We start from the raw sequence: 20,033 nt of genomic DNA, 5'->3' as shown, positions 1-20,033 counted from the left end.
TTATTATTCTTCCTTTTTCTTGTAGTTGCATTTTTACATTTGTTTTCTTTTTCTCTTGGTTTCTTTTTCTCTCTCGCAATACAGGTGCGCCACATAGTGGGAAGATACAATAATAAATGTATGACCCTTTCTTCAGCCCTAAGTTTCCAGAAATCCACCCTTCGTTGCGGTTGCTTTATTTCCCATCCCTATGATGTAGGGGCACTCTTAGGCAAAATCTCTCTTAAAATGACTCCCTTTCCACAGGTCCACATTTGTCCCACAGAAGACTCATTTTTGCCTCACCAAAATCTGAAGTACAAACCATTTTCTCAAAGTAGACCTGTTTTTTCACTCTGCCACCAGCAGGGGGAGCGCCACTCACAAACTCTCACTTAAAATTCCTTGGGGAGGAATCCAGTAACATTTTATTTGTCCAAACTCAAAGGGACACATGCCAAAATATGAATAGACTTTTTGATGCTGCCCTCACATAGCTTTAGATGAGATGCAAGCCTAGCCCCTGCCCTCTGTCATGAGAGGGTGGAAGGCGGAACCCACAGCACCCTAACCCTGTAGAAATCCTCATTCCCAGTCTCTTCCTCCCTCCGGTGAATTATTTGCCTTCTCTTACGTGGCCTGGAGAAGAGTGAAGGGCTAAATCTGGCAGAACCTGTGAATAATTTCTTAGTGTGTCGCGGATGGGTAGTAGAGAATCTTGCTTTAGGGATTGGAGTACCTAATAGATAAAGTATTGTTTTGTACTCTTGGTACCTACCTCTGCCAAAATTCTAGGGAAAAAGGTAATTTTCCAGGTAACAATTTGGTACAGACTTTTAAGATCATTTCCCTAGAACAGAGGGTCTTGGCTATTATTTATTTTAACCAGGTTTACCTAGATAACCTAATTTACATAATAACACTAGTAAATTAACATATATGTTAAAGTACTTCTGTTATTCTACGTTTAGTAGTAACTGTAATCAATTTGTGGTGATCAAGCCCTACTCTTTCTCTTCATTGCCTTTGATAACGGAGGTATTTGGGAACTGGTTAGCCTAATTAGGATGCAGAAAGAACACCGAAGTCCTACTTTTAACTCTCAACTCCTCCTCCTCCTCCCCTACTCTTCCTGTCTCTTACCTCTCGCTCCTCTGTTCCCTCCTCTCCTCTTCCTTCTCTTCTTTCTCTCCCTCCTCTATTGCTCTTCTTTTTCCATCCTGTGTCCTCTTCCTTCTCTCCCACATGCATCTGTACCCATGAAGAATCACATTAAAAATGTGCATTTGGTGTAAGTCGTCAATTTGAGGTTATTTATCAGTGTGGGTTTCCAAATTTTCATAGAGGAACAATGTTGAATTTGAATTTTCTCTGAGGGCTTCACTAAGTACCTTGAAATGCATCTTGTGAGCATAGATTATGCTGAATTCTGGGTTTCCCCATCTGCCTTCCACTAATCTGGTTACATCTCCTTTGTTCATCTTTTACTTTTTGTTGAGAACTAAATGCCTTGTTTATAACCATAGCGTTTAACCCTAATATTAAATCTTATCAAAACACAGAGTAGTGATCCAACTGTGTTTCACCTAATTTCTTATTCAGTATCAGTTTTGAATTAAAAAAAATCTAATCAGTTAAGATTTAAGAAATTTAAATGTCAATTTAATCTTAATTCTTATACTATATCCCACTGAATGCAAAAGTCCTCCTTAAATTAAATAGTAGATGTTTGAGGGGATGAAAAAAGAAATTTAAACTTTGACTTGAGAAGCAATGAGTGAAATTTAGGTGGCCTGATTTTATAATTAATTATAATAAAATGTTGAGATCTTATTCTGCTGGACTCTCTTTAATTATGTTAAAACTGAATTAAGACTGAATTTATTAGTGTATTAATAAGACATTTTCTCATTCATTCAGCATGAATGACAAACTATAGCCTGCAGATGAATTCGACTGACTGTTTTTGTAAATAAAGTTTTATTGGATCACAGCCACACACAGGCATTTTTGCACAGCAGCAGAGTAGTTGCAAAAGACCAGCCCCAAAGCCTAAAATGTTTACTATCTGGCCCTACTGCAAGAGTTTGCAGACCCATCGTTTACAGTATTATATGATGGTTTATAAACCTTCAGTTTGAAACAAAAGATGTAATCTTTAAGAATAAATTTCATAAAGGGTTAGTATTATTTGGGAATGATTGAAAAATACAGATCATTGTAATGACTTAGTTTTATCTCTATCTTTTCTAGAATGAAATGGCTTTGTAACTTTAAGGCTGTATATGCTTTCTATAAGATTCAGTTGTTTTTGTTGTACTGACAAAAAATGTTTAATACTCCTGGAATCAAGAGAATGAGAATAAAGTGACCAATGGATTTGCAGTTTGTTGGCCAAATAAGCCAGACCTTAATTATAAGTAATGTCTTACATATTGGTTGTGCTCTACTGTTTGCAAATTATATCCACATGTCTTAGAACATGTGATTCACAGAACAGCTTGTTTTCACTTTATAGATGGGGTAAGCAAGGTACTGTGTGTATGTGTGCATGCACGCATGAATGTGTGTGTTGATTAGTAATCAGAGCCATACAATAAGTGGAAAAACAGAGACTAGAACCCAGTTTTGTATTCTTATATGCCTAGTCATTTTTCTGTTAACAGTATGCTGCCTCTGCTTTTTCATAGTATAAACAGCATTGGTGCCAAATCAGAAATACTGCAGGGAAATTAATGGAGTTGTTTTAGTAGTTGTTGAAACAGTATGATAGTCAATGATTAAGGATATATTCACTATCAATGCAAAGAAAAATACAGCGTTCTTGTCAAAACGTATGTAGTTAGAATGACCTCTAGATGGAGGTAATATACCATGATGTGAATTAACTTTTTTCAGAATTTCCATCAGCCTGAGTATTTGAGAAATAAAACATAAAATTATGTATTTTAAATGAACAGTATTAAAAAATAAGATACACACACAAACATAGGTAGAATTGATTGAAAGGAAGTAATGACCCTTTGGGATAAAGTGACCAGGTACCTTTGAATTTATGATACATAAAAAGATAGATAATATTTTAAACCTTAAAGAAGCAGATTCCAAAAAAATATGAAAAATGTAACTCTAGGGGCAGATTATTTAAAAGGGAAAATGTACATATTTCATATAATGGTAGTTATAAATCATGGGGTTTTTTCCCTTGACTCAGAATAACATGGAGAGAATATGTTGAGAGAGCAAAATAAAAGCCTAGAGATGTGCATAAGTAGTTCTGATTTGCAGAAAATAGCAGAAGATAGATTCTACCACTATAGACCAGTGAACATAGCATCTATGCCTTTCATTCCAGCACAAATAGTTAGATGGGTTGTTTTGTGCATCTCTAGATAAGTGTGTACGTTGAAAGAGAACCAACATAGATTTTTCTTAAAAGGTGAAATGATCTGTTTTTTATTTATTTATTTATTTTTGCTAGTAGAGTAGGGAAATCAATCCAGTATACCTGGATTGAAGTAAAGCACTGAGGCAAGTTCACTCATAACATTCTTTGGACAAGATGTAGAAATGTGGTCAAGCTTTGAGTCAGCTGACCCATGCTGACTAAACGGTTTAAGGCTCAGTTATTCAACAGATCACCGTCAATCTGGGGGTGATTCTAGGGCCAGGTCTGTATCTTGGTCCCCAGTGTGTTCAGTAATTTTGTTGATGGGTGAAGATATAGAAGGTATGCTTGTAAAAGTTACAGAGAACACAAAATTAGAAGTAACAGGGTATATGATGGATGATGACAGTAACTCAAAAGATTTTAACATATTGAAAAAAATACCTAACAAGTTATGAATTAATAGAAATAAATATGAAAGGAAGGATGGAGAGAAAGGTGTCAAAAATGACTAAGGATAATAGGGAAATATGACAGAAATTTGAATAAAATATAGATTCTAGTTAATAGTGTATTAACATTGGTTCATTGTGACAATTTTGTATCAATATTGTATATCAATATTGGTACAGTTTTGACAAATGTACTGTAGTAATTTAAGATGTTAACAATAGGGAAAACTAGGTGTGGCATATAAGGGAATTGTCTGTACTATGAAAATTTTTTTGTAAATTCAAAGCTGTTCTAAAAGTATATTTAAATAGAAAATGGCCTAAAGTTTTAAGTCCAAATAATTTGGAAAATGATAATGCCCAAGACAAAAATAGAGAGTTTGGGGAGGTAGTTGTATTGAATTTGGAAGGATTAGAATTCTTTCCCAAACTGGAACTCGTTGGGAGGAATCATTGAACAGAATGGCAGAGGCCGTTTCAAAATAACATGGTGAGTAGATAATTTGAATAGGCCTACTTCTATTGAAAAAATGGAATAAATAATAACTTTTCAAAACAGAAAGCATCAGGACCAGACGGGGTCATTGGTAAATTCTACCAAATACTTAAGGAGAAAATTATACCAATTACATAAGATAGAAGTAGAGGGTACACATCCTAACTCATTGTTTGAGTGCAGCATTACCCTAATACAAACATCAGACACTGGAAGGAAACTGTAGTAGACCAGTATCTCTCATGAATATAGAAGCAAAAATCTTCAATAAAATATTAGCAGATTGAATCCAACAATGTGTAAAAAGATTATATAACCAAGTGAGATTTATTCCTGGTATGCAAGGCCAGTTCAACATTTGAAAATCAATTACTATAATCCATCACATTAACATACCAAAGCAGAAAAAATCACATGATTATTTTAACAGATGCAGAAAAAGCATTTGACAAAATCTAACACTCATTGGTAATGCAAAGAAAGAAACTCTCAGCAAACTAGCAAACTCTCAGCAAACTTTATCAAGATGAGGAAAATTTTATCAATTTTCCTCAACTTGATAAAAAACATTTACAGGAAACATACAGCTAACATTATACTTAATGGTGAGAAACTTGCTTTCCCCCCATTAAGAAACTAAGATCAGGAGCAAGGCAAGGATGTTCTCTCTTACCACTGCTTTTCAACATTATACTGAAAGTTCTAGCTAACGCCATATAACAAGAAAAGAAAATAAAAGGTATGCAGATTGGGAGGGAAGAAATAAAATTGTTTGCAAAGACAATGATATGATTGTCTTTGTAAAAAATAAAAAAAAATCTCTTGGGATTAAGCAATTATAGCAAGGTTGCTGGATACAAGGTTAATGTACAAAAGTCAGTTTCCTCTATACCAGCAATGAAGAAGTGGAGTTTGAAATTAAAAACATATTACTATTTACATTAGCACCAAAAATATTGAAATACATAGAGGAAAATGAACAAAGTATGTACAAGATCTCTATGAGAAACGCTTAACAAATATTCAACAGACGAATGAATAAAACTGGTATATCCATTCAATGAAATATTACTCAGAGCTAAACAGAAATGAGCTATCAAGGCCATGAAAACACATGGAGGAACCTTAAATACATATTACTAAGTAAAAGAAGGCAATCTGAAAAGGCAATATACTATATGGTTCCAACTATATGACATTCTGGAAAAGACCAAACTATGGAGACAGTAAAAGGATCAGTGGTTGCCAGGGGTTGCAGGGAGGGAGGGATGAATAAGCAGAACACAGAGGATTTTTACAGGAAGTAAAACCTTTATGTAACACATTACAACAGTATACACATGTCATTATACATTTGTCAAAACCCATAGAATATTAAACACCAAGTACCAACCATATTGTAAACTATGGACTTTGGATGATACTGATGTGTCAATGTAGTTTCATCAGTTTTAACAAATGTACCACTGTGGGGTGGGATGTTAATAGTGGGGGAAGTTGGCCAGGCACAGTGGTTCATGCCTGTAATCCCAGCGCTTTGGGAGGTAGAGGTGGGCAAATCACCTGAGGTCAGGAGTTCGAGACCAGCCTGGCCAACGTGGTGAAATCCCATCTCTACTAAAAATACAAAAATTAGCCAGGCATGGTGGCACATGCCTGTAGTCCCAGCTACTCGGGAAGCTGAAGCATGAGAATCGTTTGAAACTGGGAGGCAGAGGTTGCAGTGAGCCAAGATCGCACCACTGCACTCCAGACTGGGTGATAGAGCATGACTTCATCTCTAAATAAATAAATAAATAAATAATAGTGGGGGAAGTTGTGGGGGCTAGGATAGGAGATATATGGGAATCCTTCATACTTTCTGCTCAGTTTTGCTGTGAACCTAAAAGTGCTCCAAAACATAGTTTATTAATTTTTTAAATAAAAGAACATAGGCCTGAGGCAACAGTAACAGTTTTTATAAGGCAGTTTGAGAGTCATTTTCTGTTAATCTGCTTTTCTTGAATTTGAAATCTCCGGAAAGATTTATTGTGGATCTAGAGAGGTACATGAAATTCAGTCAGATTTTAGAACTCGTGAGTAGTAGTGTATCCTAATCCAGTTAAGTTCTGAGGTTGTTTTTAATAGGTTGATATGGTCCTCCTCCTTGCTTCTACTATAGCAGATTCTGTTGATTTTACAGAAACTGAAAACAGAGATCAAAAAGGTCATAAATGAAAAGTGGCCATTTTATTGGTTGTCCATATGTGGTATGAATTAAGTTATCTTTTGTGTCTAGGAATGGTCTTACTGTTCCAAATTAAAATTGTTCACTGTTTTTTTGTACTTGGAAGTGATGGGTATTCACAGAAATGGCTGAGATAAATAACATCGAAAGTTATATTTTTCATCTTAGTTACTATGACAGTGCAAGTAAAAATTAACACCTACTCTTGAAATATTTAAGTAAATGGATATTTTACCTTAGACAAAAACACTCTGAAATACTTCAGAGATTTTTGTACAGGTGGAAACACTCCAAATGTGAAAAGCAACATATCTTCAATTTTTCCAATAAATAAGCAAATTGCTTAACAAATATCGTGTGCAACTTAAAGTCAAATAACTGTGTAAATTTTGTATTCCCAGTGGAAACAAATAAATGACCCATGGGATGCACTATTCTAGTAATGCAGTGTTTCCAGGAAGGGTTGAAGGAGAAGGGGAAATTTTTTGAAAAAGCATACTCTAAAATTACCTTTGATTTTGTTTTAATCATGGTATTTATTTGCATATTTATTGATATTAAAGGAGCTCATGAAATTGTAAGTTTTTTAAAGGAGGGAATGAATTTTTTAAGTTGACTTTAACAGTATTTTTAATGTTATAAATCTGTTGACAATATTTTTTCTAATTTAATACTTAATGAGGTTAGACTTTTTCTGAGAGTTTGTTCATGACTTTAATATTGATGATGATGATAGTGGCAGGTAACATTTATTGAAAGTCCCTATGTCCTGGGCACTGTTCTAATCACATTACCTGTTTTGGCTTATTTTACCTTCACAATATACATATAAATATTGTTAGTATCCCCAATTATAGATGAGAAAACTGGCTTCATGTTAATATCAAGTATGTATTATTGTTAGGGCCCCTATATTTATATGAATACTCTTGTTAAATACGAATGAATGCTTAGTTTCTTTTAATGTTATGTTTTGGTGGCATTTTATTAAAAATTTACACAATAGCCACTGTTTTTATCCTTTTCAGGTATGCAGTTTTGTGTGGCTATGTATCTGAGTTTGAGGGTTTACAAAACAAAATCAACTATGGGCACCTCTTCAAGGTATTTCTTTTTTTTTCATATTTCTTTTCAGATCCAGACTTATGGAAGGGTATTTATTAATAATAAAAATGTTTTAATGTAGCCATATGTTCCATCAACAGGTATAAACCAGATTATTCAACAGATAAAGCTCTGGGAATTTGCTTTTTTGTTTGTTTGAATGTTAGAAAATGAAATTATACTCTTTAAATAGTACTGTGACAAAAAGAATTAAATTATTTGGGTGATTAAAGATTATTATTAGTCGGCCGGGTGCAGTGGCTCACGCCTGTAATCCCAGCACTTTGGGAGGCCAAGGTGGGTGGATCACGAGGTCAGGAGATCGAGACCATCCTGGCGAACACTCTGAAACCCCATGTCTACTAAAAATACAAAAAAAAAAAAATTAGTGAGGTATGGTGGCAGGCACCTATAGTCCTAGTGACTTGGGAGACTGAGGCAGGAGAATGGCATGAACCTGGGGGGCGGAGCTTGCAGTGAGCCGAGATCGTGCCACTGTACTCCAGCCTGGGTGACAGAGTGAGACTCCGTCTCAAAAAAAAAAAAAAAAATTATTATTAGTCCAGATTCTGAAAGAAGTCACAGAGTAGATGAGTATCACTTTTTCAAAGATTAAGAATTAGCCGGCCGGGTGTGGTGGCTCACACCTGTAATCGCAGCACTTTGGGAGGCTGAGGCAGGCAGATTGCTTGAGGCCAGGATTTCAAGACCAGCCTGGCCAACATGGTGAAACCCCATCTCTACTAAAAATACAAAAATTAGCCAGGCATGGTGGCGGGCGCCTGTAATCCCAGCTACTCGGGTGGCTGAGGCAGGAGAATCGCTTGAACCAGGGAGGCAGAGGCTGCAGTGAGCCATGATCTTGCCACTGCACTCCAGCCTGGGCAATAGAATGAGACTCCATCTCAAAAAAAAAAAAAAAAAAAAAAAAAAAAAGCCTTTTGGTCATAAGCTCAATAGCATCATAAGTGACCAGCACTAAGTAGTTAACAATCTCTGTATATTGATTTGGTGGAGGAAAAGTAGGATCCAATGTAGGATTTAAATTTGCCACGATAGACAAATAAAGTAAGTAATCCACACACACACAAAATATATTATTTGCCTCCATAGCTCAATACGTAACCCCTCAACCTCAGTAATTACAGAGATGAATAAACGGTTCTTCCCTATTTTCCAGCTCCCTATAACCATTTGATAATGCCAAAGGAATAGGTTTCTCCCACATCTGACTCTGCTATTTTTTCTGCCATTATCCCCTATTCCATGTCATTTGATATTTGTAAGCTCACCTCAGAATCAATAACTATTCACGAGTCAAGTCATGGGTAGGCAAACATATGACTTTGGTGTTTTCTATTTTTATAACAGTATTTTGGCTTTAAATTACACGTAGCTTTATTAAATCCTAGTCACAGTTCTGGTTCTGGTTGTAAGCAATCAATTTTGGTAATTTAGTTATTGATAAGATTTCGTTTTATTAATGATAGGGATGGGGAGGACTGAGACAATATTTTAAAACCACTTTTGAGTTACTAGGCTTTGGTGTAGTTCCAGTCAACAATATCTGAAACTTGGGAGTTGATTTTCCTTTGGATGCTTCTTTCAGGAACATCTAGATATAGCAATCAAACTTTTACCAGAGGAACCCTTTCTATATTACCTCAAAGGGAGATACTGCTATACTGTAAGTTGAATGCCTTTATTTATAAACTTTATTTGAATATACTATGATTATAGGATAAATTTTCAATGACTTATTGTTTTATTTTTACCCAGTGCCTACTTTAAGGAGAATTATAATAGCAATAAAATTTTATTTTAATGTATAATATATATGTTAAAACTGTATGTGAATTTATAATTTATACATTATAATTTTAAAAGCTATAATCTATGTATTTTGTAATGTATAAACTTGTAATTTATATATATTTGTATGTTATATGCCACATTTTATATATATGTGATCTTTTTCTTTCCTACTTTTTCATTTCTTTTTGCAGTAGTCACATTCCCTCCCTTTGTGGCTGTCTCAGTTTGGGATCAACCATCCACACACACAACCCTGTGTCTAGGTACACTATTCACGGTTCTGTGAGAGGACTTTTTTTCATCCAGTAGTGTATACTGAGGACAAATTATGTGCTAACTAACTGGCCAGGGATGAATAAAACACTCCTTGCTTTTAAGGAACTTAGTTTGGAAGGGATACGCGACATATATAGCTCAAATAAAAGCAGCTGGTCCATGTCTTAAATGACACTATTAGTTTATAGAAAATTACAGAATGTGAAAATGTATCTTAAGAATATGTGAAAAAAATTATCGTGAAAGAACAATGCCATTTTTGAATGGTAAAATTAGGGTAGGCAAAGAGATAACTTCTTCATTGCAGCTGAAAGAGAATTAGAGGTGAAGAAGGAAGTTTGCTTTTATTGAACACCTGCTCTATGCCAAATATGAATTCTGTCCTTTATATTTCTTGTTGCATTTCATCCTTAAAATGGTGCTGTGAAGCAGTTATTATTATACCAGTTTTAAAGATTAAAAATCCGAGTCTTCATGATGTTAAGAACCTTCCCAAAATCCCATTTAACTAGTCAATGAAAGAGGCAGCATTGAAATTCAAATTTAATTCCAAAATTTATGCTTTTTATATTGTGTTATGTACGAAGAAAACTTACATTTTGTTAAGGAAAAAGGAGTAAAGGTATATCATCATCTGTTTTTCTCATTTTTTCCTGGTTGTAAGATGGCAAAGTCAAATAATAGAATGATTACAACACTCAAATTTTTATAATCTACTTAATGTTGTAAAATACACAATGATGCCTTCATTTTCTGAAATATTGCACTGTTGAGTACACTGTTAATTTGCTAAGTTTGTATTACCTTCCAACAGCTCACATGTTTTACTTACTGTTTATTTTCTGTTGATCCCAAGTTATCTGAAAGCTCTTCAAGGAAAGAGTGCACATTTTACACTTCTTGGTAATTTTTTTTCAACATCTAGCTCAGTTTTTTGGCACTTGAAATAAGCTGCTTCTACAAGTATTTGTTTCTTAAATGATTGATTCACTAAAACTAGAGAAAAAGTACAAAAAAACAAAGAATAAAAAGCAGTAGTAATAATGGCTAACATGTACATGGCTCTTGTAAGCATTTTATGTGACTGTAAACATATATTGTAGCTCACTCACTTTTTCAAAAACTCTATAAGGTTAATAAGGTTAGTAATTTGCCCAGGGTCGCTTGGCTAATAAACAGTAGAACAGGATTCAAACACAAGCAGTTTGTTTTGTTTCCTTTCCTTTCCTTTCCTTTCCTTTCCTTTCCTTTCCTTTCCTTTCCTTTCCTTTCCTTTCCTTCCTTTCCCTTCCCTTCCTTCCTTCTCTTCTCTTCTCTTCTCTTCTCTTCTCTTCTCTTCTCTTCTCTTCTCTTCTCTTCTCTTCCCTTCCCTTCCCTTCCCTTCCCTTCCCTTCCCTTCCCTTCTCTTCTCTTCTCTTCTCTTCTCTTCTCTTTTCTTTGACCAAGTCTCGCTCTGTCACCCAGGCTGGAGTGCAGTGGCGTGATCTCAGCTCACTACAGCCTCAACCTACTGGGTTCAAGTGATTCTCTTGCCTCAGCCTCGCAAGTAGCTGGGATTACAGACGTGTGCCACCATGCTCGGCTATTTTTATTTATTTATTTATTTATTTATTTATTTTTTATTTTTAATAGAGACAGAGTTTCGCCATGTTGGCCAGGCTGGTCTCACACTCCTGGCCTCAAATGATCCACCTGCCTCGGCCTCCCAAAGTGCTGGGATTACAGGCATGAACCACCGCACCTGGCCCAGGCAGTTTGCTTCTAAAGTCCTCGCTCTTAACTAGTAAGCTCTACTGCCTACAAATTAAAAGTATAGATAAGGAATATGAATTGTGGGAGAGGAAGTTGGAACTCTTTCCACCAGGGGGAATCAGCTTCCGCCAAGGTAATAAAGCAAGTATGAGCAAATGTGTAAAGAATGTTTCCAGCATATGCAGACTAGAGAACTCAAAATTTTCTGGCCACACAATATATTAAAGTGTGTGTTAGTTTGAAGTGTGTATGTCTGTTTCTAATCAGGTCAATGGAAGAACCTACAGAAAAAAAATAATAATTAGGGGAACAGCCAAAAGCCAGAAACAAAGCAAGAATACCAGTTCCAAGGACTGGTAAACCAGCCTTGAAACCACCTGATAGTTGGAGGCATTTACCAAGGCTGGTAACCTAAAGCTTAGTCTGTAGACCTTTGTTGGGATTGGGGGACTACAGACCTGAGCGGAGCAGAGAGCGGCTTGAAGACTGCCACAATATATCTAGGACTCAAAAAGTATAATGCCTGGTGGGGGGAGAAAAAGATGAACTTAAATAAAATTTATTCAGCACAAGCTTATAGCAGTGAAAATTCATTTTCAGACTTAACAATTGGGAAGACAGAGTTGAAAGGAGGAAACGCTCCTAAGATTTAAAAGCCGTTTACCCAACCTCACAAGTGTCTGGAGCTTCAATGTACATTACCTGTCTAGACTTAAAAGCTCAAGAAAGAAATTTTAATTCAAAATGGACTCTGATCTTCATGCCATAGAGAAATGGCAAAAGCATGTGCTAATCCTCTGTAGAGGAAGGTACCTTTAGATAGGCTTTGTAAAACTTTCACAGAAAGTGTCCCAACAATGATGAGTTCACAGGCAAAAATTATAGACTATACAAGGAAACAAGCCAACAGTAATGACAGTCAGCAGAAAACAAAACAAAAAACCAGCATTGGACCTAAAAGGACTTCAGATTTTGGAAATATGGGATACAGAATATTAAATATCTAGATATAATGTGTTTTTTAAAATAAAAGGAATTGGCAGGGGATAGATGAGCAGCATGAGCAAAATTCAGTGCTGCCTTCTGAAAATAAACTGTTATGGCCATGTAACAGGACAAGCTAGAAATTTCAGAAGGACTTAACAGAGCTTTTCTCTTCCTCCGTGATGTCAGGCAGTCTTTATAACATTACCTATGCTGATTACAGCATTTTGTCCAACACCGATTATAGCCATAAAATTAAATTGAAAAGATGAAAACTAGAAGTGTTTGCACATATGTTTGACTGTTTTCCAGATCACATTTCAATTACTTAACAAAAGAAAGTCTGTGAGTGGTAAGCAAGCATATGAAAAGATATTGATCATCAGTTGTCATTAGAAAAATGCAAATTAAAACCACAGAGAAAGACTACTGTATATTCACTATTTAAAAGTGCTAAAATTTAAAAGGTGACAATAGCAAGTACCAGCGAGGATATAGAGCAATTGAAACTCATATGTTTCAATGGGAATATGTGAATAATAAATATATGATCAATTCCTAAGTATTCACCAAGAGAAATAAAAATATATACTCACACAAAGACTAGCTTATGAATTTTCATAGCAGCTTTAGCAGCATAACAACGTGCATGACTCTTCGAAGCATTATGCCAAGAAAGCTCACAAAAGACTACCTAATTGCATTGATATGAAATTCTAGAAAAGGCAAATTATAGTCAGATCAGTATTTGTCTAGGGCTAGGAGCAGGTTAAGGAGATTGACAGCAAGGGGTATGAGAGAACCTTTTTTTTTTTTTTTGAGACGGAGTCTCGCTCTGTCGCCCAGGCTGGAGTGCAGTGGTGCAATCTCGGCTCACTGCAAGCTCCGCCTCCCGGGTTCACGCCATTCTCCTGCCTCAGCCTGTCCGAGTAGCTGGGACTACAGGCACCCGCCACCACGCCCGGCTAATTTTTTTTTTTTTTTTTTTGTATTTTTAGTAGAGACGGGGTTCCACCGTGGTCTCGATCTCCTGACCTCGTGATCCACCCACCTCGGCCTCCCAAAGTGCTGGGATTACAAGCGTGAGCCACCGCGCCCGGCCGAGAGAACTTTTTAGGATGATGAAAATGTACTACATATATATTGGTTGTTGTGGCAGTTACGGGATTGTATGCATTTATCAAAACTCACTGAACTGTACACTTCTAATGGAGGAAATTTTATTTTATATAGATTATACCTCAATAAAGCCAATTTAAAAAATACATAGTGACGAGAAACATAGAAAGTAAACATGTAGAAAAGTTATATCAAATAGTAATCAAATAAATAATAAACTAAAACATATATATATGGTTTCAGGCATCTGTTGGGGGTCCTGGAATATACCCCATTAAGAAGAGGGGATGACTACTACTACTACCACTACTACTATACACACACACACACACATAAATTTTAAGGCAAAAGTATATCTAGAGATAAAGAAAGTAACTATATAGTAAGTTTAATTCACAAGGAAAGTGTTTATAAACTAGTGTGCTTCTAATAACAGCCTCAGAACTATAAAATAAAAATTGACCAAATTATAAGGATTAATGTACAGATCAACCATACACTGGTATTTTCACCCACCCCTTTTAGTAATTAATGGAACAAGAAAACAAAAAAGTATTAGTTTGTAAAACATTGGAGCCTCACATTTAATAAGCTTGATCTAATAAATATGAAGCCATGTGGCTAACCACTGGAGAACAGATATCTTTTCAAGCATATGCAGAATGTGTGCTAAAATGGACCATATATGAGGCTGTGAAACAAGTCTTAATACATTTCAAAGAATTGATGTCATGCAGTTTTTCTGACCATAATGCAATTAAACTACAAATTTAAAAAACAAAATTATAGAAATGATAATGAAAACCCCAAGTAGATGCCATTTTATTCCTATTCTTTTTATAAAAATTGTAAAATCTCAGTATGAGGTGTTGCAAGGATATGTATGGAGGAGTAGGAATTATTACATTGCTGTGGAAACGTAAATCAGCATGACTACCTTGGGAACCATTGAGTAGTATCTTTTAAATTTGACTGTTTGCCTGCCATATGATCGTGCCTGCCCTACAGAGACTCACAAATGCGCTCCATTGTTGAAATGATGAAATATTTCAGTTATTTAAATGACTGAACTTCGGTCATACTCATTATCCTGGATGAAATCTTAGAACCATACCGTTAAGTGAAAAAGCAAGTCATACAAGGAAATAAGCAATATATTATTTTTTACAAAGTTCAAAGCAAAGCAAAAATAAGCATACCAATAAGAAAATTATGTCAAAAAATAAGGAAATAATTTTTTAGTTAGAGGATAATGGACTGGGCAAGGTGGCTTACACCTGTAATCCTAGCACTTTGAGAGTCTGAGGCAGGAGGATCTCTCGAGTCCAGGAGTTCAGGACCAGCCTGGACAATATAGGAAGACCCTGTCTCTACAAAAAATTTAAAAAATTAATTGAGCATGTGATGCACACCTGTAGTTCCAACTACTCAGGAGGCTGAGGTGGGAGGATTGTTGAGCCCAGGAGGTCGAGGCTGCAGTGAGCCATGATCGTGCCACTGTACGGTATGATCCAGCCTGAGCAACAAGGTGAGACATTGTCAAAAAAAAAAAAGGGGAGGGGGGATATTGGCTACCAAGGAATCTAGGTGATGGGACTGAGAAGGAAGATAATTTATGGGGTTGGACGGAGCATCAACTGGGTCAATACCCTTTTAAGTATTCATTTTTGAGCCTGCTTAATCTTTCAGAATGAACATCTAATATTTATATTTGGGGAAAAAGGAAAACTTTTTAGAAGAAAGCAAAAAAGTCAGTGGTAATATGAAATTTAGTTTTGGTGGTTATTGATTTTTTTAAAAATCTTTGGGATTGTAAATATGTATAGTGGGTCCCCATTGCCCACTCCTTCTGGCTTGAGGATCCCTATTCTATTTACATATCTGAGATGCTACCTCTGGGTCAGGAGGCCAGCTGGCAGCATGGAGTAGGCAGGAGGAGAGCAAAGGCGGAGTCTTGTAGCCCCTATGTGCTGTATGAATGCACCGTAGTCATCTCAGAATCCAGAATCAGATGAACAAACAGGATCAGCATTATTTCCCACCCACCCCTTTTTCCTCTGATTTGACACAAATTTTCTTATCAAGACTATTTCAAGTTGGTTTTGAAACCAGTACTTCTGGACCCCATGGTTCCTTAGAATTGTGAAAAAGGAAGGTAAAATATTAACATTAATACTATGAGGGTGGTATCTCTAATATATATTATTTACGGATATATATTTACATTTGTATGTGTTATATCTATATGCACACACATATATACATATAACACACACACGTCTAACTGGGGAGAGATAATCCATTCAAAAGGTGAACAGCTTTCTAAGAGTGATGTTGTTGTGTATTTGCAGGTCTCAAAACTGAGCTGGATTGAGAAAAAAATGGCTGCTACTCTGTTTGGAAAAATACCATCTTCAACTGTACAAGAAGCTTTACACAATTTCCTTAAGGTACATTTTGTGTATCCATTATTTTAGTATCAGACTGATTACCATCTGCACCAATCCCTGCTGCCGTTGTCAAGGAAATCTTTTCTCCATGTGGAGCCTCAGTTTGAATCCTGGTTTTGGCATGTTCTGTTTTAAGCCCCTTATAATGCAAGTTATTAATATGTTTTAAGTCTAAACTCCTTAGAACAGCTAGTTATGCCCTAGGTTCTAGGAATTACAAACTACTTTTTAAAAATAACCCAGCAGACTAAATGAAGGTTTAGGTATGACAGCTCTTACTACTAAGTCCAAGAACAGCTCTCCGAGTCATGTGAGCATGTGCAGAAACAGTCACGCCCTGATGGTTAGACTTAGTCCCAGTACTCCTGATTAGTCTAACCTATATAGAACCAGTTTAATCTTAAATAAAAGTGCCAAAAGGAAGAGTTATTTTAAAAGCTACTTCCTAAAGTTGCAGACATTTCTCTGGAAGATTCTTGGGGTATCAGACCAAATCAGTATTCTCAATCCTGTCTTAAAATGTGTAATCACTGTACTATACAACTCTGAGCAGTAATATATGTGTGTGTGAGCCTACATGTAAATGTGTAATATAGCCACCCATATAATCAATTTCCTGTTGGGGTAATAATCCCTTTACCTTTCTCTGGAACCAACTTCAAAATTTTATAGTTACTAAATGTGTTTTCCTTCCCAACCTACCAACTTCAAGTTTATAAAAATACAGATAAGGCTACATGCAGTGGCTCACCTCTGTAATCCCAACACTTTGGAAGGCCGAGGTAGGAGGACTGTTTGAGGCCAGGAGTTTGAGACCAGCCTGGGCAACATAGCAACATACCATCTTTACAAAAAAATTAAAAAATTTGCTGGGCATGGTGGCATAACTACAGTCCCAGCTACTCAGGAGACTGAGGCAGGAGAATCACTTGAACCCAGTAGTTCAAGGCTGCAGTGAGCCATGATCACACCACTGCACTCCAGCCTGACCAAAAGAGCGTGACCTTATCTCAAAAGTAATAATAATAATAAATGTCTTGTACATGCTAATGTTTGTGCTGTATTTCAGGGATCAATTCTGTAGAACTGAGAGGGAATTTGTAGATCATGTAGTCTAGATTTCTTCTCACTTTCTATCTCTCACCCCCAATGGCCAGTGGCTGCCTCAAGTGAAAAAATAAGTGTCCTGAAATCAAGCACAAGCACAGCGAAAAAGAGTTCAAAAAATAAAAAGAAAAGGGCTGTACATTTCTTATTTTTTATGTAATGTGATCCCGTTTTTTGTTTTATAAAAAGGGAGTCAATACCTCAGGAACTTAATTTGTTCCATTTCAAACAATGGCAATCAAAGAGTGAAGGCTAATCATATGAGTGAAGGCTAAGACTGTATCACAACCATTTCTTCACCTTTTTCCTACCACTGAAAATTAGTTCCCTCATTTTAAATTGTATAAGAATGTAGATTATTATCCATTTAAGATAAAATATTTATATAAAAGATGCCACGTTAACTAGCAAAAATGTTATCTGTACTCAAAACTCATTTCCTCATAATATCAAAGTTATAATTGAGCAGGTTTTCAGAACACTGTAGAAAAGTTCTTGAGATGCTAATGTGCCTGAAATAATACACAGATGAAATCAAAAGTGGTAAGCAGCACAATAATGCTGAGGTAAAGAATGCAAATTTCAGAACAAGAGTACCTTGTTAAATCTCAGCTGATTAACATTGGGCATTTACCAGCTGATTAACATTGGGCAAATTGCTTAACCTCTCTCTCAATTTAATCAATAACATGGAGATAATAGTACTTACCTCATAGTGTTGTTGTAAGGATTATCTACATTCCTACAAGTAAATTGCTTAAAGTATGCCTAGCACCCAGTAAGTCCTCAGCAAAAACTCACAGAATTTTAATTTCATTAAAATTTAAACACCTCAGCAAACCATCTTGGGGAGCCCCGCATTAGGTCATTACTTAGACTTTAGTTTCAAAATGCACTCCATGTTGTTTGTCAAAGAAAAGAGAGGAGGCATCAGGAATGCTTCTTGCCATATTTACTAGAACAGCTGAGAGGACTGAGGGTTCTGGAGTGCTCAGGCTAAGGCTGTGGTGGAACTAAGAAATCTGGGAAGTGGAGGAGAGGAAAGGGAAACAGCACAGACCCTGGCTCCCACATCCAGGAGAGTCTGCAACCCCCTGGGTCATACAACACAGGAGGCCGTGTTGTTGGGACCCAGACTGCCCCGAATCCACCCCTCCAAAGAGCGTTCACAGGGGCCAGGAATGTGTCTCTAGAGCCATCCAGCTGGATCCCGTAGAGGTTGAGAACACTGAGTTTAGAGTTGATGAGTGAAGTTGAGACCTGAGCCTTTCCTGTCTGAATGACCTGGACACACATTTCCTTAGTTCTCCCACTCTCAAATTCTTCATCCGTGAAATGGCCATAATAATACCTACTTTGTACAGTTTTTGTGAAGGTTACATAAAATAATATATTTTATATTCTTAGCCCAGGGTCTAACATGTTAAATGTTCTAACTAAAAATCAATGTTAGCTACTATTGTTTTGCTATTATAGCAGGGGAAAATTGGTCCTCCACAGCCTCAAAGCATCTAGGGAGGTGGTTTAGACACCTGTAGGAGTCATCTGTGAATCCCCTGGGGAAATTCTTTCAAACTATAGCATGCTTCCCACCTCATCCAAAATTCTGGCATGATTCCCTAGGGCAGTGGTTCTCAACCTTGGCTGTGCATTGCAGTCATCTGAGGCACCTTACAAAATGGCAGCCCAGGCCATGACCCAGACTCATTGTTTCAGAACCTCTGGGTATCTTGAAGTATAGTTTATAAGCAATAAATTGCACCCACTTTAAGTGTACAGTTCAGTGAAGTTTGACAAACTTACATACCTATGTAACCACCACTGTAACCACCACCATTTCAAGATAGCATTTTCATTATCCTAGAGAGTTATCTTTGGCCCTTTGCTGTCAATTTCCCCCATCTCCTGCCCCAAGTAACCACTGATCTGCTTTCTATCACTATAAATTAGTTTTGCCCATTCTAAAATTTAATATAAATGGAATCATAAAACATATACTTTTGTGTATATCTAGCTTCTTTTACTCAGCATACTGTTTTGAGATTCATTTATTTTACTGAGTGTATCAGCAGCTCCTTTTCATTGCTAAGTAATATTCCATTATATGGATATACTTACCATAATTTGTTTATGTGTTAGCTTACTGGTAGACATTTGAGTTGTTTCTGGTTTGGTGCTATTTTGAATAAAGGTTCTGTGAACATTCAAATGCAAGTTTGGTGTGGACATATTTTATTTCTCTTGGGTAAGCACCTAGGGGTGGAATTGTTGCATCATATGATATGTGCTTTTAAACCTTGATCAGTGTTTTTAAAGATCATAAAACTGTTGATTCCAATGGCAGCTGATGGCATGGCTGGAAACCACTGGATCAGAGGATGGGTGTGTGTAGTAAATGACAGGTGTGGCAATGTTGGGAGACAAGCTACCCTGATTGCGCTTATTGTTTGCAATCATATGATCCCTGAGTCTGTACTAGTGGCTTCCCCAGCTGCAGAACTCTTGGCTGTGTCCTGATATGGTATAAGGCTGCTGCTTGAGCTTATGAGATGTTTTAAAGAAGAGCTAATTTATTCAACAGTGTTTATTAAGCACATAACTAGTGCCAAAGATGGCATCAAATACTGGGAACACAGAAATGACCAACAAAGTTCCTACCTTCAAGGAACTTGGATAGCCAAGACAAATTAAATATGTATAATATTCTTTGCCAGGTGTTATGATAAAGAGTGTTCTAAAGGCCTTTCTAGAAACTGCCTCATCATTGGAACATTACATTGAAACATTAGCATTTGAGTAATGCTACCCTCCTTGTAATTCATCCAAGGCCGTTTGTGAAAGGTCAGAATCTGTTTTACCTTAGGAACTCAGTGTTTTAGTTGCC

The 20,033-nt window shown here is 36.4% G+C and overlaps 1 protein-coding gene across 6 annotated transcripts in view; it reads left to right on the top strand.

Moving 5' to 3' along the window:
- RMDN2 (regulator of microtubule dynamics 2) overlaps positions 1-20,033 on the top strand; it is a 132,393-nt gene that overhangs the window by 41,498 nt on the left and 70,862 nt on the right. For all 6 annotated transcript variants that reach the window (XM_012501521.2, XM_003262746.3, XM_030799553.1 and 3 more), the window contains exons 6-8: positions 7,571-7,646; positions 9,256-9,333; positions 15,944-16,042. In XM_012501521.2, the coding sequence (XP_012356975.2) occupies positions 7,571-7,646; positions 9,256-9,333; positions 15,944-16,042 (253 nt within the window). The remainder of the gene's footprint in view (positions 1-7,570; positions 7,647-9,255; positions 9,334-15,943; positions 16,043-20,033) is intronic.

This window comes from Nomascus leucogenys, chromosome 19, assembly GCF_006542625.1.
Source record: "Nomascus leucogenys isolate Asia chromosome 19, Asia_NLE_v1, whole genome shotgun sequence".
NCBI lineage: Eukaryota > Metazoa > Chordata > Mammalia > Primates > Hylobatidae > Nomascus > Nomascus leucogenys.
Note: the sequence above shows the minus strand (reverse complement) of the source record. Positions and strands in the feature narration are given on the sequence as shown.